General features: G+C 40.3%; 1 protein-coding gene across 4 annotated transcripts; it reads left to right on the top strand.

Moving 5' to 3' along the window:
- The first annotated feature begins 557 nt into the window (after positions 1-557).
- On the top strand, positions 558-25,610 carry LOC107868075 (aminoacylase-1). 4 transcript variants are annotated; one of them, XM_016714644.2, is made up of 5 exons: positions 558-1,513; positions 2,769-2,906; positions 22,510-22,749; positions 22,826-22,957; positions 24,196-24,670. In XM_016714644.2, the coding sequence occupies exons 1-4, from the start codon at positions 662-664 to the stop codon at positions 22,916-22,918; spliced, it is 1,323 nt and encodes a 440-aa protein (XP_016570130.1). In that variant the 5' UTR covers positions 558-661; the 3' UTR covers positions 22,919-22,957; positions 24,196-24,670. The 4 variants fall into 4 exon arrangements, with proteins under 4 accessions (XP_016570130.1, XP_016570133.1, XP_016570132.1 ...); XM_016714647.2 differs by lacking the exon at positions 24,196-24,670 and adding an exon at positions 25,335-25,610 and having other exon boundaries at positions 570-1,513; XM_016714646.2 differs by having other exon boundaries at positions 570-1,513; positions 24,205-24,670.
- Positions 25,611-26,113: the final 503 nt, after the last annotated feature.

Genomic DNA, 26,113 nt, shown 5'->3' with positions numbered 1-26,113 from the left:
CAGACTCTACTTAGATAATACAAGAAATTTTATGGTTTCCCGACTTGGTTCCGAAATGAAGGTACAGTCGAGATCAACAGTTTTACGATAGCTCTGTCTCTGTGACTTCGTCTAGTGAGTTGTGCCTTTAAAGCCCGTACTGATGGAAAGAAAGGGCGATTTTTGCACGATGTTCTTAAAAATCATGTATTTTTAGTTTTTATGATTAATTTAATTAAGATATACTAAGTTAAAAAATATAAATTAATTATATTTTTATAATATTAGTTAAGAACATATATTATTAATTAATATATTTTCAAAAGATAATATATATTTATTTTTATATATATAAGCGCCTATTTGTCTTAAATATTTAATTTAATATCATTTATAAAAGTTGTTGTCAAATATTAGTAATTTTTAGTTTTTTAATAATTTACTTTTATTTAAAAATTTAATATAATCATGATTACAACCAAACAGTACATGGTTAATTGCACTACAATTACATTATGACAAACAGAGAGAGGTCCACGTAATTACTAGATTGGTAATAATTATCTAATAATTAGACAGATTGGCTTTCCAAACAAACCCTTAACTTACCCAAAACAAACCAATCCACGAAAGCTCTCCTGTGAAACAGTTCCGGCAACACTCTCTGGAGGGGCTCTTCACTATGTTCAATCACCTCCAACGTCTCCCAATCCTCTTCTTCCTCCTCTTCTCATTCTCACTCTCCGAATCAAACAACGAATCAGACACTCCCATTTCCCGTTTCCAACAATACCTTAGAATCAACACTGCCCATCCTAACCCAAACTACACTCCTGCCATCAACTATCTCACCAACTTCGCCAATTCAATCCCAAATCTCCACTCCAAAGTCATCCACCTCACCCCTACTAACCCCCTCCTCCTGTTAACCTGGCCAGGTTCAAACCCTTCACTTCCCTCCATTCTCTTCAACTCCCATCTTGATTCCGTCCCTGCCGAGCCTGACAAATGGACCCACCCGCCTTTTTCTGCTCACATGACTTCCGATGGAAAAATCTTTGCACGTGGAGCGCAGGATGATAAGTGCATAGGCATGCAGTATTTGGAAGCAATCAAAGTGATTCAAAGCTCTGATCCTGATTTTGTACCTTTGAGAAATGTTCATGTTGTGTATGTGCCTGATGAAGAGGTTGGCGGGTTTGATGGGATGGAGAAGTTTGTGGAGTTGAAAGAATTTGAAGAGTTAAATGTTGGGTTTATGATGGATGAAGGGCAGGCTTCGACTAATGATGAGTTTAGAGTGTTCTATGCGGATAGGACACCTTGGCATATGGTGATTAAGGCTGTTGGAACGCCTGGACATGGCTCTAAATTGTATGATAATACTGCTATGGAGAATTTGATGAAGAGTATTGAAGTTATTACAAAGTTTAGGGAGTCTAAGTTTGATATAGTTAAGGCTGGACTGGCTGCTAATTCTGAGGTCATTTCGGTGAACCCAGTGTTTCTCAAGGCTGGAACTCCTTCCCCAACAGTGAGTTTTCAATTGATCTCACTCTTTTAAGTTAAGAGTATTTCTCGTCCAGCAGTAGTTGATTCTGTTGAACGGAGCCTGTAACAAACTAACTGTTGTATTGATCAATAAAAGCAACTAATAATCAGATTGTTCATCAATTTCGGTAACAAAGAACAAAAAGAGAATAGAAAAGGGAGATTCCAGAGTGCTATTACTAAATAGCTAACAAAAAGAAAATAACATAACTCTGAGCTTCACCCTAATGGAATTTCTGGGGTTCCAAATGTAATTTGACATATTGTCACATGGGTCCTCTACCTTGACTAGATTTATAACAGGAACCTACTGTAACCTGGGAGATGGTACTGTAGTAATTCAGGTTTTTTAAATATATTGTTTCTCTTTTCTATTTAACTTGATAAATATAAAGGGCAAGAAGGGCAGCCCGGTGCATTATAGCTCCCGCTATGTGCCGGATCCAGGAAGGGGAAGGGCTGGACTACAAGGGTCTATTGTATGCAGCCTTCAACCCGTAACCTCCTGGTGACATCACAGCAGCTTTACCATTAGTTAGTTCAACTCGAGAAATATGTGATACCAATAATACTTTCTAGCTGATTGGTCTTTCAAATTTTCTTTAGCCTAAAAAGTTAAAAGTGTTTATGCCCCAAGGTTCTTAAAGTATATTGAGCTATGATCTAAAGAAACTGTAATTTGCTTGTAAAGATGCAATGAAATACTATAAAGAAGAAGGATTTGGACTGGGATGGAACTCTTTATTGATTCAACTGAAAGGTTACAATTGAATTAACAAAAGAATAGCTCCATAACCATGAGTTCCAATGACCTATAATGGTAGAATGAAGGTAACAAGAAGAAGATAAGAAAGAAGAGAATAGACGATGAAGAAGATGTAGAGAGGTAGATTGAGAGAAAATAAGATTTTCCTATTGATTCTTCACTCCCTCCCTTTGCATTTCCCTTTGTTCATATTGATAGAGAGTGATGAAGCGTCACCTCTGCTCACATGACTTTCAATCAACCCACGTGCCTGTTAATCAATTCAAATCATGTCAGAGACCTGCCAATTGGGAATTAACTTTTTAGGTTAGGTAACGAATCATGAACCCGCTCCTGTTAACAGCTTTCTACTATATTAGGTAACATTGGCTTATGGTGTAATGAGCTTGTTTCCTTGTAGTCTATGTTGTGCTTATCGTTGTCTTCAATTGTGCCTTATGATTTATGAAGGCCTCCTAATTTTCTTGCATAGGGATTTGTGATGAACATGCAACCCTCTGAAGCTGAGGCAGGATTTGATATTAGGATGCCGCCAACAACTGATCCCCAACTTATGAGGAAGATAATTGAAGAACAATGGGCACCATCTTGGAGGAACATGACATATGAGGTGAATAGTTGCTCTGCGTTATGCGTATCGTTGTAATTTTGCAGACCTTAGCTTATCGTTCCACTATTGCTGTATGATTTTTCTGAAGATCCATAGAGAAATCTCTTTCTAACCTTTCTTGTAATACATAGTTAGCATACCTGTGATTTTGAAGTAATATCAATTGTTTCCAGCCATAGTTCAAATGCCTTCAGATTAGAATGATGGTGCACTTATTAGCTTTCCGGAACTGTTTTAGAGAATTTCTAGGTATATCATCGGTATACAGGAATTTTGGATCACTGTTAATTGTAAAGTGGTGTTATCAGCAAATAGGTTTCTGGTGCAGAATTCACTATCCTCTGACTTGTGGATTTGAAAAGAGAAGGTTACAGGAAAGCCAAAAATTACTTGTTGAAATCGTAAGCCTCTTAGCCATGTTGACATGCTTATACTGAAGGTTATTGTGGCATTGTGTAATCATCTCTGGATAAAATGCATTGTCAGTAGGAGCTGGCCGTGCTTAATTTTCCATCTAAGCTATGAGATTTGATGGAATCTTCTACTCTCCTGGGCATTGAAGTTTTCGTGTTGTAAGGAGAACTCATGCCGAACTGTAACCTTGGTAGGTCTTGGACAGGCTGGTAACTGAAATTGGCCAAGGAGTGTTTCTCTTGTTGTCTTGTTGCCTTGTGGTCCTACTCTCGAGCAAAGTGGACCTCACTTTGCACTATGAATTTCTACTTTACCAACATGTTGGCGAAATGGTGCATTATGTCCCCATATCAATTTACTCCTTTATGAACGGTGTGGTTATTAACGTAGGAGGTGAAATCAAAAAGTCTTTCATCAAGAAGCCAAGACGTGTTGATTCTGTGAGAAATAAAGAAGAAGAATATTATTGAATTGTGTATGTACATTCTTTCACGAGACTATTTATAGACACTAACATTCCAATCCTTTTCCAAATTGGACACTACATTACAATCTTTTTATGTGTAGGATTCTATATGTTATTCCTGTTCCTACTCCTATTTTAACAGATTCAACTGAAGGAATTGATGCCAGTCTGGTCAATCTTGCAGTTTTATCTGTCTGACTTGCTAGAACCATGAGTTACAATCTTTTCCCAGGTTCTTGCACAACTTCAAGTTTATGAACCAAGTGAAATTGCATCCTAAAGAAGTAAAAGCTTCAAGGACTATTGGGTCCCACCAGGTGTACAACACCATCTGTACCTGGGAGCGAGCTTTTGCTGGAAAATCACATAGCAGAGTAGAGTGGGACTCTTGCCCACCTTTCGCTGCAAAACCTGTTGTTGGTCCGAATAAATATTGACACGACCCGAACCAGGGCCTAGTCGTACCAGGTATCTCAAGTCCAATCAGGACCGAAGACCACCCCTAATACCCCACCGTTACCCACCTTACACCCCATGTCAGATGAATTCCAAACATATAACAAGATAAAACAATAATAAACTAAAGACAATAAAGTAAGTCTATAGCCATAACTAAACAGCCACAACCAAATATCCAACCAATACCAATCCCAATAGCAATACCAATACGGACACTAATACCGACACTGCCCATGCCCATAGTAGTCTGACAAAGCTTCTAACCAAAATCAAAGAACATCCGGTCGGGACATGCCCCCGACCATAGCCAAAACCAAGAGTCCAAGACCAAAGAAATAACAATAATGAAAAGAAGTCCATAGCATGAAATGGGGTCTTTCGGAGTATGGAAGCTCACCACTTCAATCTGACTCAAAGCTGTCCCCGAATCCAAGTCATTGAGCAGGAAGAATAGTAGTATGTCCGGTTCCTTCATCGTGTGGAGATACAACGCCTAAAGATGGTTAGCGGAGTGAACAATAGCATGTAACCCAGGGATAAAGATAAGATAATGCCATCATTTCAAAACCAAATCAATAACCATATGCAATCACATAGATATGTGTGTGTGTGTGTTTGTCTGTGTATATATATATATCGTGCCGGGATAGGGAACAAGTTTTGGCATGCATTTAAATCCTTAACCTAGACTGTGTAGCTTTTGCCGTCCTAAAGGCACCCACGAGCTATATGGGTTCAACTCCTCTGCTGAAAGGGCCCCAGTGCCTGTTAGCCGCATGACCGGAGAAAAACCTGGGATGACTAGTACATCCCTATGATATAAAGTGTGACATCGTGCACACGGTCACCAAGACCACCTTCACATCAGCAAACATGAGGTTCCAGCGTCGATCCCCCCGGGACCTCCACCTTCCACGCCTTTGCTACACAATCCCTTTAAGCCCATATTAAAATCCTTTACACATTCCCAACCATTTACCAAGGAGTCTTACAATTAAGCATTAACCGTTGGTATCGTCATACCAAAATTAGAGCTTGCAAGTCTATTACCTTATGTCATATAATTCATTGAACCAAATTAGACTCGACCGTTTTCAATTAAACCAAAACCATTTATAATCAAATCATGGCCACCAAGGCCTTTCCAAAACCATATGAAACCAACCAAAACTAATTCATGTTCCATTTACCATTTAGGCAATGCAAAAACTCCAAGAATAGTTAAACTATGTGACTAAATCATATTCATTGTCAATTTCATAAACATGTAGAGGGAATGTCATTATCAAAGCCAAACTCATCAAATTATGGGGGTTCAACCATGACCCCTTCATTAAATCACCATTCCAATGCACCCATACATGCAAAACCATAATTAAAACATGCATAATCACAATTTAAACCATAGAAGACAATATTCAATGATTGCATTCAAACCCCTCAACCTTGATTTCAAAACCACCATTAATGATTCATGAACAATGCTTTAAACATGTGCTTTTAGTAAACTAACAATAAGGGAAAAGTCACATGCCTGAATTACAAAGATTCACGGAGAGAAATTGATCCTTAAGCCCATAGATGACCACTTTGGAGAAACCCTAGCCAATTTTGCTTGAGAGGATTTTGAGAGAGTAAAGAGCATGTTTAATGTTGTAAACTGTGGAATGAATGACCAAAAAGTGTTATAGGGACGTGAGGTCTTAAGGGTTTTAAGTGAGAAATGTCTAAAGTGCCCCAACTTAAAACTATAAAAAGACCACGGTGGTTACGAGTCAACCCCTTGACTCGTGACCACAACATACGACTCATATCCATGGGTCGCACCAAGACACCAGTACACTGTACACCATATGACTCCATAATCCAACTCGTGACCTGATCATATGATTCATATGGTCTAGTTGTATCCAAGACAGAACCCAAGGGATTGAACACTGGACAATATACGACTCAACCCTACCACTCGTAACTATCCTCACAGCTGCTCTTAGTGAGCCACTCGTACTCAAAGCCAAGTCAAGTCACTAAGTTACTGATTTGATGAAGGATCGTCCAACGACTCATCACCACCACTAACGACTCATACCACCAAGTCATTACCAAGATCGAAAACCCACCCACCACCCACTGGACACCTAACGACTAGGGTTACTTGACCCGTACCCACACCATATGACTCATATAGTTAAGTCATCAACAGGACAGTGAGCTCAAAGCTCAGGAAAATTCCAAGACCAAAACCCAGGGTGTTTCAATTCTTTCCCACTTAGATCATTCGTCCTTGAATGATAGGTAAGGCATTGGCTAGCACGATTAAACCCCCAAACATCTCTACTGTTACCTTTAAGACAGAAAACAGATTACCTAGGAATTTACAATCTACTTTCAACAAAGACAAAAAACAAAGATGGTAATAACAATGCATAGCTCAAACACGATTTTCCGGAACGGGAAATAGGAATGGATATTTGGACTTCATTTCCTCTTCAGCTTCCTCTGTAGCCTCTTCCACCTTGTGGTTCCTCTATAGAACCTTTACCGAAGCTACGTCCTTGGTCCACAATCGACGAACCTGCCGATCCAAGATTTCAACAGGGACCTCCTCATAAGACAGGGAATCCGAATTACTAATATCCTTGATAGGCACAATTTGCGACGGATCACCTACACACTTCTCAACATAGAAATATGGAACACCGGATGAATGGAGCTCAAACTAGAAGGCAACTCCAACTCATACGCAACATTGCCAACCCTTCTCAGAACTAAGTACGGACCAACATATTAGGGACTAAGCTTCTCCTTCTTCCCAAACCCATCACTTCGTTCATGGGAGGCACCTTCAAGAACAACTTATCCCCAACCTTAAACTCTAACTTCCTACGCCTCACATCCGCATAGGACTTCTGGCGACTTTGGGCAGCTTTAAACCTATCTCGAATCACCTTCACCTTCTCCATGGCTTGGTGAACCAAATCCGGACCAAACATTTCCTCCTCACCAACCTCGAACCACCCAATAGGAGACCTACACCTCCTACTATACAAGGCCTCAAATGGAGTCATCGCAATGCTAGAGTGGTAGCTATTATTATATGCATACTCTATAAGAGGCAAATGCTCAACCCAACTACCACCATAGTCAATCACGCAAGCACGAAACATATCTTCCAATGTTTGAATAGTCCTTTCTGCTTGCCTATCCGACTGCGGGTGGAAAGCAGTACTAAGACTCATCTTGGTCCCTAAACCTTTCTGAAACGACCGCCAAAAGTGCAATGAAAAGTGTGTACCACGATCCAAGAATATTAGAAACAGGTACCCTATGCAACTTCACAATCTCTTCTAGGTACAACCTTGTATAATCCTCTATCGAAAAAATTAGTCCTTACTGGCAAGAAGTGAGCGAACTTTGTCATCCTATCCACAATGACCCAAATCGAATCGAACTGATTCCGAGATCGGGGAAGATCGGTAATGAATTCCATATTGATCACTTCCCACTGGAAACCTAATCTCTTGATATAACCCTCCGAACCTCATGTGCTTAACTTTCACTTGTTGACACACCATGCACTTAGCCACAAAACTAGCCACATCCCGCTTCATATTGTTTAATACATCTCCTTAAGGTCGTGATACATCTTTGTTGAAATAGGATGAATAGCGTAATGCGACTCATGCGCCTTAGCCAAGATCCTCTCTCGCAATCCAGCCACATCTGGAACGCACAATCTCCCTTGGTACCGCAAGGTACCATCGCCACTAACCTCAAAAGCCATTACATTCTGCCCACCTACATCACCCTTGATCCTCATCAAGATACGATCTAACACTTGCTTCCTTCACCTCAGCACCCAGGGACGACTTCGCCACCTCCTGCACAAACACACCACCATCCTCAAAGTCCAAGTGGCAAACTCCAAGGTTAGCCAAATGGTGAACATCTTTCACCAATTCTCGTTTTCCCGCATCCACATGAGCTAGACTTCTTTTGGATAACTGCTAAGAGCATCAACAACTACATTATCTTTACCTGGATGGTAGTGAAAACTCATGTCATAATCCTTAAGTAGCTCAAGCCATCTCCTTTGCTTGAGGTTAAGCTCTTTTTGGGTAAACACATACTGTAGGCTCTTATAATCTGAAAAGATATCCACATGCACTTAATACAAATAGTGATGCCAGATTTTCAATGCAAACATCACAGAGAGTAGCTCCATGTCATGAATCGGATAATTCTTCTCATGTACCTTCAACTGTCCATAGGCTTAATCTATCACCTTGCCATGCTGCATCAACACACAACCAAGCCCCACTCGGGACACATCACAATAGACCACAAAACCATCTGTGCCTTCCAGCAAAGTCAAGACCGGTGTCGAAGTCATCTTATCCTTCAACTTCTCGAAACTACCCTTACACCCATCTGACCATGAGAACTTTACCTTTTTTTTTGAGTCAACTTAGTCAACGGGGCAGCTGCAGTCGAAAATTTTTCCACAAATCTCTTATAGTAACTTGGTAAACCCAAAAAGCTCCAAATATCGGTTGGAGTCGAAGGTCTAGGCCACTTCTTAACCGCGACGACTTTCTGCGGATCCATCATGATCCCTTCATTAGATATGACATGACCTAGAAAAGTGATGGCGTTCAATCAGAATTCATATTTCGAAAATTTGGCATACAACTGCTGCTCTTTCAAGGTTTGTAACACAGTGCGGAGGTGATCGGCATGATCCACCTCGCTCTTAGAGTACACCATAATATCGTCTATGAACACAATGACGAACAAATCCAGAAATTGATGAAAGACTCTATTCATCAAGTCCATGAATGCTATTGGGACATTGGTCAATCCAAAAGACATAACCAGAAACTCAAAATGCCCATACCGGGTACGGAAAGCAATCTTAGGGATATCCACCTCCCTAATCTTTGGCTGATGATACTCGGACTGAAGATCAATCTTGGAGAAAAACTTAGCACCTTGAAGCTGATCAAACAAATCACCTATCTTTAGAAGAGGGTATTTATTCTTTACCGTTACCTTATTCGGTTGCCAGTAATCAATACACATCCTAAGGGAACCATTCTTCTTATGCACGAATAAAACCAGTGCACCCTGTGGAGACACACTAAGGACGGATGAAACCCTTGTCTAAAAGATCCTTTAGTTGCTTTTCAAGCTCCTTTAACTCAGCCGAAGCTATTTTATATGGTGGAATAGAAATATGATAAGTGTCTGGAACGAGATCTATCCCAAAATCAATCTCCCTATCGGGAGGAACACCAGGAAGGTCATCAGGGAAGACCTCTAGAATTTCATTCACCACCGGAACGGAATGTAAAGAAAGACCCTCCGAGTTAGAATCTTTAACCCGAACCAGATGATAGAGACACCCTATTTGAAATTAACCTCCGGGCTCTAAGATATGACATGAATCTCCACTTAGGAGCTAGGGAACCATCCTTCCACTCAATAACTGGCTCATTAGGAAATTTAAAGACGACCTACGGGTCCGACAGTCTAGAGACGCATAGCACGGGTGCAACCAATGCATCCCCAATATGACATCGAAATCAACCATGTATAATTCAAACAGATCCACCAAAGTCTCCTGACGGCCCATAGATACCACACAACCCCTATATACTCTCCTGGCAACCACAGAGTCACCCACCGGGGTAGAAATAGAAAAAGGGTTCGAAATACACTCGGGATCACAGCCAAAATGCACAACCACAAATGGGGTCACATAAGAAAGAGTGGTCCTCGGATCAAGTAAACAACACACATCACGGGAAAAAAGTTTCAATCTACCAGTAACGACATCAGGTGATGCCTCGGAATCTTGACGGGTAGTGAGAGCATAGAGTTGGTTCCGACCAGTGTCGGAGCCAGATGGTGCACCCTTTGGTGTTGAAGCTGAAGAAGAGGCAATGGAACCTTGTTTACCCCAGATACAACCTTACTAACAGGATAGCTTTTAACCATATGTCCTGGCTGACCACAGTTAAAGCACTTGTACTTTCCTTCATCATAATAACTCCGATGCAATCGACCACAAAATCTACAGCGAGGATAGGATGGAGCTGACTGGGCCTCACTAGGTTGAGATTGGGAACCTTGTGCCTTATAATTGTCGCCACCATAAAAATGCCGGTCACTAGACGGCTTTGCGTAGGGAGCACTAGCCGTCGAGTAAGACCCAGAATTGCCCAATTTCTTCTTGGACCACTTCCCACCATCCCTGTCACACTGTTATTGGCCACCACCCTACTGAGAAAATCTAAACTTCTTGCTCTGTTTTTCCCCTATCTCCGTTTGCTTCTTCTCTTTCTCAACCTGTTGCATGTACACAACCAACCTGGAGATATCCATGTCCTTGTTCAACAAGGCAGTTTTACTCTCCAAAATCAAGTCTCGGGACAATCCGGAAGCAAACTTTCTCATTCTAGCCCTCATGCTAGAAACCAACTCCGGGGCATACCGAGATAATTGGTGAAACTTCAAAGCATACTCTTTGACTGACATCTTGCCTTGTTTCAAGTTAACAAACTCTTCCGTTTTTGCCTCTCTCAACTCCTGAGGAAAGAAGTGTTCCAGAAAAGCACTAGAGAAATCATCCCACAGGGCTAACTTAGCATCGTCACCCCTTGACTGGTCCCATTCCTCGTACCATTAATAGGCCACATCTTTCAGTTGAGGCAACAAGTTCCACACCCTCTACGTTAGTGGCATGCATAACACGGAAGATCTTTTTCATCTCATCCTGTAAAGGTTGGAGGATTCAACCTCATAAACTGGCCAACCCTTATGGCCTCAAAAGATGGAGTAACAGAAGCACCACGCTCAGCCTGGGAAGCTACCAACTGAGTCAACATATGATTAGACTGACGAAACTCAGCATTCGTTACATCAGCCTGAGGAGCTCGAGAAGGGCTGGAGGGGACCGGTGGAACGGTAGGAGGGAGGACAATCAGGATCTGGACCCCTACCCCTAGACCGAGTCTAGACCCCATAAGTAGGACGTGTCCCATCAACATTGTCCTCGGGTAGGACAAAGAAGTTTTCGTGAACTTCAGATCATCTGGGAGGCATGATCTGAAAAGCGAACAAACGAGTATTAGAGAAGATTTCAGGACCTTAGACTCTATAGCTTGAAAACAGAACACAAGAAAGAAAAACATTCCTTAATGCCTCATAGCCTCTCCCTTATGAGTGTGGCGTGCTAAAAACCCTTAAAAGAGACTACTCGACATGGCTTTGTAGACTCCCAATTGACGGTGAACCTAAGGCTCTGATACCAATCTGACACGACCCGAACCGGGGCCTAGTAGTGTCGGGTATCTCAAGTCCAACGAGAACCAGAGACCACCCCCAATACCCCATCGTTAACTACCCCATGTCGGATGAATTCCGAACATTTAACAAAATAAAGCAATAACAAACTAAAGACAATAAAGTAAGTCTATAGCCATAACCAAATATCCAACCAATACCAATGCCAATACAATACCAATACCAATGCTGACAAATACTGATACCGCACATGCCCATAGTAGTCCGACAAAGCCTCTAACCAAAATCAAACATCCGGTCGGGACATGCCCCTGAGCATAGCCAAAACCAAGACTAAAGAAATAACAATAATGAAAAAAAATCCACAGAATGAAATGGGGTCTTCCGGAGTATGAAAGATCACCACTTCAATCTGACTCAAACTGTCCCCGAATTCAAGTCACTGAGTAGGAGAAATAGTAGTATGGCCGGTTCCCACATCGCGTGGAGATACAACGCCCGAAGATGGTTAGCGGAGTGAATGCTAGCATGTAACTCAGAGATAAAGCTAAGATAATGCCATCATTTCAAAACCAAATTAATAACTATATGCAATCACATAGATATGTGTGTGTATATATATATAGGGAACAAGGTTTATAATGTATTTAAATCCTTAACCTGGACTATGTAGCTTTTGCCGTCCTAAAGGCACCCACGAGCTATATGGGTTCATCTCCCCTGCTGAAAGGGCCCCAGTGCGTGTTAGCCGTACGATCGGAGGAAACCTGGGATGACTAGTACATTCCTATGATATAAAGTGTGACATTGTGCACACGGTCACCAAGACCACTCTCACATCGGCAAACATGAGTTTCCAGTGTCGGTCCCCTCGGGACCCCACCTTCCATGACTTTGCTACACAAACCCCCTTTAAGCCTATATTAAAATCGTTTACACATTCCCAACCATTTATTAAGGAGTCTTTTAATTAATCGTTGGTATCGCCATACAAAAATTAGAGCTTGCAGGTCTATTGCCTTTTGCCATATAATCCATTGAACCAAATTAGACTCTACCATTTTCAATTAAACCAAAACCATTAATAATCAAACCATGGCCACTAAGGCCTTTCCAAAACCATATGAAACCAGCCAAAACCAATTCATGTTCTATTTACCATTTATGCAATGCAAAAACTCCAAGAGTAGTATGTGACTAAATCATATTCATTGTCAATTTCACAACCAGGTTGAGGGCATGCCATTATCAAAGCTAAACTCATCTAATTGTGGGGGTTTAACGATGACCCCTTCATTAAATCACCATTCCCATGCATCCACATGTGCAAAACCATAATTAAAACATGCATAATCACAATTTAAACCATAGAAAATAATATTCAATGATATGCATTCAAACCCCTCAACCTTGATTTCAAAACCACCATTAATGATTCATGAACAATGCTTTAAACATGTGTTTTTAGTAGACTAACAATGAGAGAAAAGTCACATGACTGAATTACAAAGATTCACAAAGATAAATTGATCCTTAATCCCTTAGATGACCACTTTGGAGAAACCCTAGCCAATTTTGCTTGAGAGGATTTTGAGGGAGTAAAGAGGATGTTTAATCTTGTAAAGTGTGGAATGAATGGCCAAAAAGTGTTATAGGGACGTGGGGTCTTAAGGGGTTTAAGTGAGAAATGTCTAAAGTGCCCCCAGCTTAAAACTGTAAAAAGACCGCAAGTGGTTACGAGTCGACCCTTGACTCGTGACCATAACAAACGACTTGTACCCTTGAGTCGTCACCAAGACAGTGAGTTGGACGCCCATACACTGTCCACCATACGACTCCATTATCCAATTCATGACCTGACCATACGACTCGTACCCTTGAGTCGTCACCAAGTCAGTGAGTTGGACACTCATACACTGTCCACCATACGACTCCATTATCCAACTCATGACCTGACCATAAGACTCGTATGGTCAGGTCATATCCAAGACAGAACCCAAGGGATTGACCACTGGACAAGATACGACTCAACCCTACCACTCGTAACCTATCTCACGGCTCTTAGTGAGCCACTCGTACTCAGAGCCAAGTCAAGTCACTAAGTTACTGATTTGTTGAAGGATCATCCAAACGACTCGTCACCGCCACTAACGACTCATACCACCAAGTCGTTACCAAGACCGAAAACCCAACCACCACCCATTGGACACCTAACAACTAGGGTCACCTCACCTGTACCCACACCATACGACTCGTATGATTAAGTCGTCAATAGGACAGTGAGCTCGAAGCTCAGTATGTCAGTATCTCTGTGGTCAACATGCATCCTTGGTTCAAAGAAATGCTCATAGCATAAGACGAAATGGTCCTCAAGACCTCATCTAATGTTCAGTGTTTATCACATGGACCAACTGAAACTGAACCTAGATCTTCTGACTGGTTGTAGTTTGTGTAGGTTCATGCAATCGAAATCATCCGGGAAAAACCTGTTTTTTTTGTCCCGCCCTCATGGTGTCAAAAGATAAGGAGTTGGTGAAGATTGAGGGGAAAAAAAGCTACCTCTTTGATACTTCTAATCGATACTTGACCAGTTCCCTAGCGATAAACAGATCAAACTTCTGGAAGCATACAAAACTTCCATCAACCAAAGAGTTGAACAACGAGCAGTGTTGCAAGTAACACAACTCTTATAATCATACTTCTATCAACTGGGTCATCTTTGATAATGTTATCTAGAAAGCCAACAATGACATGTTTGTGCTATCTAACATGAGTATCATCAAAGATATGGTGACTTATGTTGATTCTTTCTTGCCATTATCTGCCAATATGGTGGCAATTACTGATACTGCTCCCAAGTCTTGAGTGTTCAAGTATGTAACCATCTCATTAAAAAGTTTAAATCGCTAGGAAAACACACTTTAATTTACTTAATATTATGTCTTCAACATGCCCTCTCACGTGCGGACCTATTTCTTTTCCGTCGAGGCAAGCATGTTACAAGACAAACCGCAGGAACACAAAACACACCCCAAAACAGTCCACTAATCTTAAGGATCTGAGGACCGATTAGAGACCACACTCGGATTCACTACAACGACAGCAAGAACGAGATATAAGGGTGTGTTTCAACCCCAAAACAGCCACCACAAACTAATATTATCAACACAAGATGAAGAACACGAAGAACAATAACAATATTATAACAACAACTCACGGGTTCCACAAACAAGACACACAACGGTTACAAGATTACAATGAACAAAAGGATAGGTAGATAGACTACATGAAGGAATAATCTTAAGAACCCAAGAACATATTCCACTCTTGGACCCTTAACATTACTCACAACAATTCACCTATCTCTTATGTTGGCACAAGAGGGACCTCGATCTCCCAAGCCTCCAACGTTTCCAATCTTGAATCCAACACAAGTGAATCCACACTCAATGTTGCCTAGTTACAAGGTTTCGGCTATAGGGGCCTTTCTCACAAAAGAGAGTGTTTCAAGTGTGACAACTTTCAATATTCAACCAAAACTAATGAATGAAACCCTACATTATTCTATTTAAAGGCCCTTTAGTGAAGAGGCACCCCTCTAGTGTATGTAGTGGATTGTTTTGGCGCTTCTAGTATATGTAGTGGACTGTTTTGGTGTGCATTTAGGTCCTATTTTGCACTTCAATTGGACACACCAAGTCTCGGGTCGAACACGCACTCTCATAAGTCCATCTACGTGATCGTACTTGTATCATCCTCCCCTTCTTGAAAAGGATTTGACCTCGAATCCATACCTTGCAAAATCAAGAGAAGTCGAACAAGCACACCTCCTCATGACATGAGGGTTAGGGTTAGCAAAATAAACACATCAACATGCCATACCGAGGGGAAACAAATTTGAAGTATATCGACGGGTCCTTTGTATTAAACATGGAAACACTAGTACAAATGTTACAAAGGAAGTGGCTCGGATAAACATCAAAACAAAATGAGCCTAAGCCGAGAATAATCCTTTCCCATCCTAAGTTGGCACTGGGATCAAATGGTAGTCGTAACCAAGGGCTTACGTCTCGGACACTCCTACTTTCCCCTATGGTGCCGTCCTCAAAATTAGGCATACCCTCTATATCACTCTGGAATATATCATAAGCACAAAAAGGGTAGAGAAAGGTGTCACACAAGTAAACTCCAACTAAGATATCCTCGTGTAAGTATTTACTAATTTCAAGTTCATCATCATTAGTATGCTCAACATAGGAAACACGCGAAGAAGGAGTAGATAGCATTTCTAGGCATGCAACACTTTCTCTTTCAAGAGAGTAGTCCCTACATAAACTTAAACTATCATGGGCAGCAAAGAGATCATACTGAAGAAATAAAGAACAAAGGCCGAGACTGCTCCTACCATACTCTAAGATGGCGCCGGGGTCAAATGGGAGAAGTAGCCATTGGCATGGGTTTCGGTCATACTCCATTTCAAAAGGGTAACCCGCGCTTAGCTTCACACCATCACGGGCAGCCAAGGGGTTAGGACCAAAAACATTTTCACAAGTACAATCACAATTCGGGTTTCCTATACTTTCAAACAAATCAAGGTCATCTTCACCCGATTGATCATTTTGCACTACCTCACTAGTTGGTAACCCGTATACCAACGTAGACTCACCTTGGTTTTCACAAAGATACTCTTGTCAATTGGTAATGGAACCTTGTTCAAGCTATCAGTGCTAGCACTAGATGGATATAAATCATTCTTACAAGAATCAATTTCGTCATCTAAAGGATCAACTAGTGCTTGCGTACTTACAACAAGAGCTTGGTCCTCACGTGACCTAACATCACTAAGAGTATCACCATAGGGAAACTCAAACATCTCTACTCTAGGTAAATCCGCAACTACCTCCAATTGGCCACTACTAGCCACATCATAACATTTTAAACTTATAAGAGTGTAGGAGATAGTGTTTTTACCTCGTAGCTCACATAAGCTACGGTCGTCACCTTGGTGCGGGTCATGGCAGCCCACTTCTTCCTTTGGGACGCTCTCATCATATGGTGTTTGGACAATAGGTTTTGAATTTGTTGGGATAAGTGTGGATACCAATTGGTGTAGCCTTTCAATGTGCCATTTCATATCTTTAATATTGTCATTGATGCGATCAAATATGGCATCGAGATTATTGGCAGCCATGGTACCTAAAAGAAAAGACAACAACGAACAACAAAACAAACAAACAAACTTGTTAGCTCAAAAAATGCCTCACCACACTCTCACTCTCGGTGTATACCTCACACTTGGTTTCACAAGTTTTGAAAGCCGGCTTGTACTCCGCGAGTGATTGAGGGTCGAGTCTACTCTTGCCCGGAATAGATTTTTGTCTGAAACTCAAGCGAAACCTTGTAGGACTTGAGTCAATGAACTAACAACGATTCTAAAACTACAAAAGCATATAACAAAAGCTAACACGAACAAACTGACTCTACAACTAACTTACAATCTAGTAGGAGATTACTAGCTTGTTAATTAATGTTCAAACCAACAAACGAAACTAAAAAATCAAAAATTTGAGCCAAAATTGTTGCGTGAACAGTAACAATGATGACGTGGCAGCCACGTATTAGTTGCAGTTTCTAACAATTTTTTTTGTCCAATTTCAAGTCCTTTGGCCAATTTACAATTTAGGAATTGGTGGAATTTGTTTAAGGAGGGAAATTCAAACAAGTCTTGGAGCTTTTTTCAAATTCAAGTTTCAAGACTTTGACTTTCTTTTGTACTTCTTAAAACATGGACTCTTGAATCATGGAAAGTTGTTGCGATGTGATTGACTAGTTTGTGAGTGATGGTAAGTCTTTCAAGACTAACAAAGCTTCACCTTTAAAGATCTAATGTTCACTTTATTTTCAACAATATATGAAGGTGGTTATGAACATCAAGAATAATAACAACTTCACCAAGAACAACAACAACAATTCCAAGAACAACCAACAACAATTCCAAAGGCCAACTCCAAAATCCTCAACAACAATGTTTTCAACTCACAACCAAGACTACTACAACTCAAAAAATGTTCTTTAGCCACCAATTAACAACAATATCACGTGGTCAAGCTTAGAACATCAAGGAGAAACCACACGGTCAAAATAGTCCGCCACAACAATTGTTCAACTACAATCGGCCAAGTCTTTGTTCACAACAACACATCAAAGCTCAAACTTAGATATGAACTCAAAATGTTAGTGAAGAACAAAACTAACACTAGAAGCACTCAAGACAAACAAAAATCTCGGCCAAGGCACAACAAGAACACAATTCTCGGCCAAGAACACAACACGACAGATTGCACTTTTTCTGGAATTTTCAGTTTTTTTCAATTTTTTTTTCAAGTTTACAAGCCCAAGATTGATCTTGTGGGAACAAGATCAAGCCATGCTCTGATACCAAATGATACAAGATAAAACACGGGAACACAAAACACACCCCAAAACAGTCCACTAATCTTAAAGATCCGAGGACCAATTGGAGACCACACTCGGATTCACTACAACGACAACAAGAATGAGATATAAGGGTGTGTTTCAACCCTAAAACAGCCACCACAAACTAATATTATCAACTCAAGATGAAGAACACGAAGAACAATAACAATATTATAACAACAACTCACAGGTTCCACAAACAAGACACACAATGGTTACAAGATTACAATAAACAAAAGGATAGATAGATAGACTACATGAAGGAATAATCTTAAGAACCTAGGAACATATTCCACTCTTGGACCCTTAACACTACTCACAACAATTCACCTATCTTTTACGTTGGCACAAGAGGGACCTCGATCTCCCAAGCCTCCAACGTTTCCAAGCTTGAATCCAACACGAGTGAATCCACACTCAATGTTGCCTAATTACATGGTTTCGGACATAGGGGCCTTTCTCTCAAGAGAGAGTGTTTCAAGTGTTACAACTTTCAATATTCAACAAAAAATAATGAATGAAACCCTACATTATTCTATTTATAATGTATTACTAATAATAGGTAAAATGACCAAAAGGCCCCTTAGTGAAGGGGCAACGCTCTAGTGTATGTAGTGGACTATTTTGGCCCTTTAGTGTATGTAGTGGACTGTTTTGGTGTGCATTTAGGTCCTATTTTGCGCTTCAATTGCACACACCAAGTTTTGGGTCCAACACGCGCTCTCATAAATCCATCTACGTGATCGTACTTGTATGACATGTGGAAATTCTTTTTGATAATAGGTGGTAGTGAGATTCGATCCCATGACCTTTGTCTTCTTTGCTATCGTGTTAAAGTGTGTGGCCATCTTCAACATGTCCCCTCACATGCGAGACTGACTCTTTTTCATAGAGCAAGCACATGGAATATTTTTTGATAATGTGTGGCAATGAGACTCGAACTCGGTTTCTCTGCCTTTTCTGATATCATGTTAAAGTGTGTGACCATCTCATCTAAAATCTTAAGGTATAGAACCCTTTTGTTTTTGTTTACGTTATATCTTCAATATGCAACAAGATGGTGTCATCTTCTCCAAGGATAGCAACTCGGAATCACTGAAGCCGAGTGGACAAGAACCCTCGCTAAGAAAATCTATTGCTAGAAAGAATATCACAGCTGGCAAGCACAACAGTCCAAACAACAAAAGCAAAAAAATTGACTGGCGAGCAATTCAGAAGCTAGTGGTAAAGAAGCAGAAGAGCCGAAGGGCAGAGCCATCAAATGAAAAAAGAAAAAAGATAAAGAATCAAGATGTATTGTCAGTCAGGAAACCACAACTTAAGGCCACTGTCTCTGAGCATCTGTAGAGCATACTCTCCAGCGAGTTCTTGGCATGGTCCAATGACTTAAATAGAAAAAGATGTACGTTCAGCGAAACAGAATGGGTTGTGCTAACATAATATGAGGTGGAGGGATAGATCTGTTACTAAGTGTAGTAAGAGGCGGTTGGATAGCACTAACCAAGTGAAGCTTAACGTCATTCAACTGTTTTCAGTCCAAACTTGAGCAGACGAGAGAAACTCTCGTCTCGTAGATGTTCCTATTTGATTGTGCCTATTGTTCTATGTTCTAGCTCCATCTAATTGGAGCCTTCTGCCACTAGTTTTATATTAGAGACTGCTTTATCACTTTGTAAAAGGGGTTCTATATGCTGAAGTTTTCACATACCTGTTTCCCGCCATCTCCCAAGTGGCTATCTGTGCCTAATATCTGGAGTGATTAGGTAGAAAAAGAAAGAGGTAATATGATATGTAAATATTAATCTTAAATGGCATGAATCAGACAATGAACTAGATTTTGATGGGATTATAGGGGAAGGTTACAGTTGGAGAAGAAATTCCTTTGCATTGAATTTCATCAATTTGTTTGCAAGTATCTCGGGTCGTTGATTCAGGGAAACGGTGAGATTGACAAGGATGTCTCCCACCGTATTGGGGCGGGATGGATGAAGTGGAAGCTCGCCTCGGGGGTGTTGTGTGATAAAAAGGTGCCGCCCAAGCTTAAAGGCAAATTCTATAGGGTGGCAGTCCGTCCGGCCATGTTGTATGGAGCGGAGGGTTGGCCAGTCAAAAATTCTCACATTCAAAAATTAAAGTTGGCGGAAATGCGGATGTTGCGTTGGATGTGTGGGCTTACTAGGGGTGATAGAGTTCAGAATGAGACTATTCGGGAAAAAGTTGGAGTGGCTTCGGTGGAGGACAAGATGCGGGAAGTTCGATTGACATGGTTCGAGCACGTGATGAGGAGGGGCACGGACGCCCCGGTTTGTAGGTTTGAAAGGCTTGCGTTGGATGGCTTCAGGCGGGGTAGGGGTAGGCCGAAGAAATACTGGAGAGAGGTAATTATGCAGGACATGAGCAGTTATAGCTCACTGAGGATATGACCCTAGATAGGAAGATTTGGAGGACGCGAATTAGGATAGAAGGCTAGTGCCAGTTTAGGGTCGTTGGGGTAGGGCTTTACTTGGTGGGTGTATTATTCTTGTTATGCCACCTTGTTGCATGCTTTATTACGAATTTGTTTACTATTATTTGTTTATTATTCATTATGGGTGGCGTATTTATGTCATCTCATCTTGTTCCGTGCTTTATTACGGATTTGGTTATTATCTCGTGTCTTGAGCCGGGAATCTATCGGAAACAGCCTTGCTACTTCTTCGGAGGTAGTGGTATGGACTGTGTACATCTTACCCTCCCCCGACCCCACTATGTGGAAATACACTAGGTTTGTTGTTGTTGTTGTTGTTGTTGTTGTTGTTGTTTGCACTATCCTGCCACCAGAGTTTGACTGTGATCAATCTTGTCCTACTCCCTTCTAATACTGTTTTTCTATTGAATTCTCATGATTCGTTTTAGTTTGTGGGATGATGTAATATATTGTTGTTCCTATTTGCTCCCTTTGTGACGTAGATCTCCCTGGTTCTTCAGATGTCTTCATCAATACTTTTGCAGACCCAAAAAATACTATGATAAAGATTTCCTTCTCTCGGTTCATTCAAAAGGCGTGGGTCAGTGTTCTAGGAAACGTGATGTGGAGAAAAGCGACAAAGCTCCGGCATCACGCATTGCGCGAAGCGTGAAGCGATGCGAGCGCATCATTGAAGTGAAGCAGTGAAGAAGAAGAAGGTGCAGTAGTGGTATTCGCACAGTGAAGAAGGAGAAATCACAGCAGTGGACTTCAAAGTTAACGTTAGAAAATTGCAGCAGTGGTAGTCACAGTAGACTCTTTCTTTTTTTTTTTAAATTCAAATTGACCCTAAATATAAAATCAACACAAAGTGACTCTTTGTTAACTTAAAATTGACCCTAAAAATAAAATCAACATGATGCGCTCGGATCAGCCACACGCTGCAAGAGGGGCTCGTATCATCGCATTATACGACAATGCGAGCACATTCCTGAACACTGGCGTGGATGGCTCTCCCTTTTCCCAATGATTTCATATACTCTTTCTCCAACTAAGAAGGCTTTCCGTTCCGGCTATTTTACACTAGTTTTAAGTTGAGGACACTTCAAAATTATAGTAATCGCTAATAAAAAGGGCAGCCTGGTACACTAAAGCTCACACTAAGCGCAGGGTCTGGGGAAGGGCCTCACCACAAGAGTGTATTGTACGCAGCCTTACCTTGCATTGTTTCCAGAGGCTGTTTCCAAGATTTGAAGCCGTAATCTCCTGGTCACATGGCAACAACTGTAGTAATCGCTTCTATATGATCAATTTTGAAACTTGGTTTCTACCAATTCGGACTTAAAGATGATAAGGGAAGTGTAGCTTCTGTGGGAAGAGAGTTTTGAGAAGAGTAAGGATCAGAGAAGTCGATAAGAAAGGTTTGGTTGGAATTCACAAACTAGGATTGGTTTGGCTGGAATCTAGAAAGAAGTACGAGCTTAAGAGTACACATTTAGCTCCAATGGTGTTATCTTGTATTTCTGAAGCTGTTCGATGCCTGGAATTCCCTCCTTAAAGTGGCTTCTGTTATACTTTTTTGGTCAGTTATATAAAAAAGTGCCGGATAGTGTAATGAAAGAAATTTCTTTTTAGGAAGTTTTCACAATATGGGGACAACTCTCTTTATCTATCGGTCAATCAATCAGCTATGCCCCAATATGAATCCTCCGCAATCACTCCGCTGGATAACTCTATTTATTCAAAACAAACTTTATTGGGGGAACAAATTTAGATAGAGCGTATATAAGTTAATTTCAAGTAGAGACATCATTCTAATTTAAGTAATTGTTGGTTTCATTGTTAGGTAGATGTTTTTCCCCATTCTCACTCTTTATATTTAAATCACCAATTTTTAAGAAGTCCACATTTGGGTTCAATATGTCAGTTGTTTTCCTAAAGAAGAAAAGGTCTTTTTTTTTTTTTAGAAAAGAAGAAAAGGTCAAGGTGTACTTTTGGTCTTCTGATTCTCAGGCTTCTTGTAAATGTGGCAGATAGTTGAGAAAGGATTCCTAAGAGACAACAGGGGACGTCCTCTGATGACACTTGTTTCTGATTCTAACCCTTGGTGGTCCGTGTTCAATCAAGCTGTTACTCGAGCTGGTGGCAAACTCTCCAAGCCTGAAATGTTAGCTTCGACTACTGATGCTCGATTCATGAGATCGTTGGGAATTCCTGTCTTTGGTTTCTCTCCCATGAAGAATACCCCCATCTTACTTCATGACCACAATGAGGTTTGTCACTGCTTCTATCTATGAAAAATCAGTCATCACTTGTTTCTCTGATGCCAATCATTTGTTCTCCTGGCAGTTCCTCAAGGATACTGTTTATTTGGAAGGGATTACGGTGTATGAATGCATTATAAAGTCATTAAGTTCCTTTGAGGGGTCTTATGAACACTGATGCAATGGGTTTCTCAACAATGAAGCATTTGACAACTTGGTATGATATTCATCTCTTTTGAATGTTCCTTAATTTCAAGTTGTGCAAGTTTTAAATCTGCATATGCTTAAAGCATTTGTCCAGGTCATTTAGACAAATGAAAATTTGTTCAGCGTTCCTTAATTTCAAGGTATTCAAGTTTTAAATCTGCATATGGTTATAGCATTAGTCCAGGTCGTTTAGACAAATCTAAATTTGTTAACTTCTCATTTAGCATCTATTTAATTGTCCAAGTGGCATTTAATGTTTGTCTCTTTACAAAACTTGTGGCATCATTGATAATGTACTGGAGGATACTGGAGGATTTCTCCTTCTATCAGCTGGCTGGTGTTCCCTTTCATGCTAAGATTATATGGGTGAATTTGCAGTTTCATGCATCGCTTGGTTGATTGATTGTCTCTTTAGTAGAATCTCAGCTGCACTGCCCTGCCCTACACCAAAACAGAAGCAAATTGTGTATCAAATGACCTTTTCTGGCAATACCTATTTGATTGAGTTTCATAAAGAATATTCTAATTAGTTTATGCATCATGTAATGCAAACACATGATGTTTCAAGTGGACTGAACTATATTTTTTTTCCTGATTCACTGTAGTTTAGGTATTTCAAAAAGTTTGTTTGCTTCGGTGTCTGGATGAGTTCTCATTCAATCAGTAGTTTCTTAGACGTCCTAGCATTGGCTAGTAGATTTAGTCATCAGTTAGAAATCTACTCTTTGAAAGTCAGCTGCTAGTGACATGAGTGCAAACCCCGGAAAAAAAAAGGAAGGAAGGAAGATGTAGATTGCTGAGAATTCAGACTACTCCAGACTAAAAGAGTTACTGCAAAGCATAACTAAAGCATACCCGCAAAGGGAGCTTATCACATTTCTGTGCGTAAGATTTTTGGGAATTTCACGTATAATAAGAATTTTTTCTAGCGCATGAACATTAACTAACAGTTGAGAATAAAAAGTTTCTTTCCGTTTGATAAAAATCCTTTCAGCACATGAATGACAGCTAACAGTTTTATTTTTAAAATTTTATATCTGAATGTGGAAGCACAGAAGATTCGTCACATAGCCCCTATAATATTTTCGGTAATCTTAAAGTTACTGGTTTCTGAAAAAAAAAAATTTACGGTAATCCTTATCAGCGGCTACCTTCTTGCAAATGAATAATGCAAAACAGGAAGCGTGTCTTTTGTTCATTTGGAACATAATGCATCAAAATTGACTTAAAGATTTGATTTCCTTTCAGCTGTAACAGGTCATTTGTCTTGAGCTTTAGATGAAGCAAAGACCATACAAGTGCCTACGATTGTTGGAACCTGTGCTTCAAATAAGATTTACCCAAAGAGGGATTCCTTGATGGCTGTGAAAGAACCAGATACGAGAAACTGGATTAGAATGTTAAAGTCTTGGATAACTCAAGATTATTTTATTGTCTTTGTGTTTTAAGGATTAACTTTTTTTTCTTCAGTGCAACTCCTGCTCAGGCCAGAAAAGAAACTACATTGAAAATTAACCTAGTGCAAGGATCTCAATAGATGATTCAAGCACATTGCTATTTTGTTTGGGTCTGAACAGTTAGCATGGCTTACTCGATCAATTTGGGATTTACCAGATGAACTTTGAGGATTTAGACTATCATAAGAAATTCTTCATGTCAGTTTTGTCAAAAGAGATGTACGAATCTTTGTTTCTTTTATTAAGATATTGCAAATTCCACCGGACATCTCTACATTTAGTTTGTACTCACTAAGTGCTTTCTGTTTTGGGAGGGATTCCCATTATTTTCCATCTTTTGCTAACTAGTTACCAGTGAGTTGCCCGTTACTGTCTCTTACTATATGATCCTGAAATGTGTTAAGAGGACATGGGAACCTGAAATAGTGATCTCCATATCAGTAGAAAAAGCAGCTTGTTTTGTCTGAAGTTTTAACCCTCCAGCCCTTTGTTTCCTTTGTAACATATTCTTCCGCGCTCTACTTTGTCTTCTACATGTGGCTCTGGATATGCCGGAGTTTATGCCTTTTCAAACTGTGAACTTGAATGAACATGTCAATGCTAGTTGTCTGACAACTTCTAATTGAGAAATGATATTTAGTCGTGTTTCTAAGAAACTCTAGGTGTTGCAAATAATCAATCCAAGATCTGAAATTGTGTTTATTAGTTTTGCAGGATATCTCTCTTTTGGAAAAGATGATTTGTGCACACAATATGGTTTTACAACATTTACAAAAATAACAATATTTAATGATTGTGGTTAATTTTCAAGTCAAAATGGTCTCTAAAGATATTGTCTGAAAACGGGTAGCTTAATAATATACATGTGATATTGTTATCCGTTGTGTTATCGATATCCTATTTTTCTACTAACATGGGGTTGTGGTGCAGTGGATGGGGCTGCTTCACCCTTAATCAGAAGTCGAGGGTTCGACCCTGGGTGTGGAGAAAACTCTATTGGGAGCGCTGCCACCTTAATGGGCCCCGCAATGCGCGATTCGGATTAGTTGGGGCTCTAATGCGGGCACCGAACACCGGATGGGAAACCAAAAAAAAAAATCCTATTTTTCTTTGTTAGTCTATCTGTCTAGATGTATATGTTTTTTTCTACTTAAAAGAATTTCAAGGATTACTCATTTTGTCCTTCAATGGTAACTTTTTTTTTTGTGATAAGGATAGATTATATTACTAAAGTTTCAGTTGTTGTTATAGTTAGTACCCACATCCCGGTATACTAGGCTAATATAATTACTGGGAATAGTTCTCCCATAAGTAATACCCTGTTTGTCTTTCATCAAAATAGTTGCAACACTAGGGGGAGGGGAAGACAGTACATGAGGGTTATCACAAAGATCTGCAGTAGTTGCTATTTTTGCCAGTGTATCTGCCACTTGGTTTGTTGTCTAAACGTGTGGATAGACGCTACAGCTTAGGTTTCCTTTAGCAATGACCTGCATTTATACAAAACATTATGATAATGAGATTCTGAGTTGTTTAGGGAATGTATAACTTCAATGGCATCAACATTAACCTCAAGAGGGTTAATGTTATTTTGTACAGCAATAAGTAACCCTCTTCTTAACGCAAGGATTTCAGCATGGAGGGGATTGACTTGTGCTATCGTTTCATAAAAACCCAAAACCCAGTTCCCCTTATGGTCTCTTATCACG

This window comes from Capsicum annuum, chromosome 4, assembly GCF_002878395.1.
Source record: "Capsicum annuum cultivar UCD-10X-F1 chromosome 4, UCD10Xv1.1, whole genome shotgun sequence".
NCBI lineage: Eukaryota > Viridiplantae > Streptophyta > Magnoliopsida > Solanales > Solanaceae > Capsicum > Capsicum annuum.
The sequence above is the reverse complement of the archived record's forward strand: the minus strand, read 5'-3'. Positions and strand labels throughout refer to the sequence as shown.

Bases quoted from the DNA above. Each gene is read 5' to 3' on its own strand.
- LOC107868075 (XM_016714647.2), top strand. From the start codon at position 662: ATGTTCAATCACCTCCAACGTCTCCCAATCCTCTTCTTCCTCCTCTTC. The intron at 1,514-2,768 runs GTGAGTTTTCAA...TTTCTTGCATAG, and splicing joins CTGGAACTCCTTCCCCAACA to GGATTTGTGATGAACATGCA. The intron at 22,750-22,825 runs GTTTGTCACTGC...TTCTCCTGGCAG, and splicing joins TACTTCATGACCACAATGAG to TTCCTCAAGGATACTGTTTA.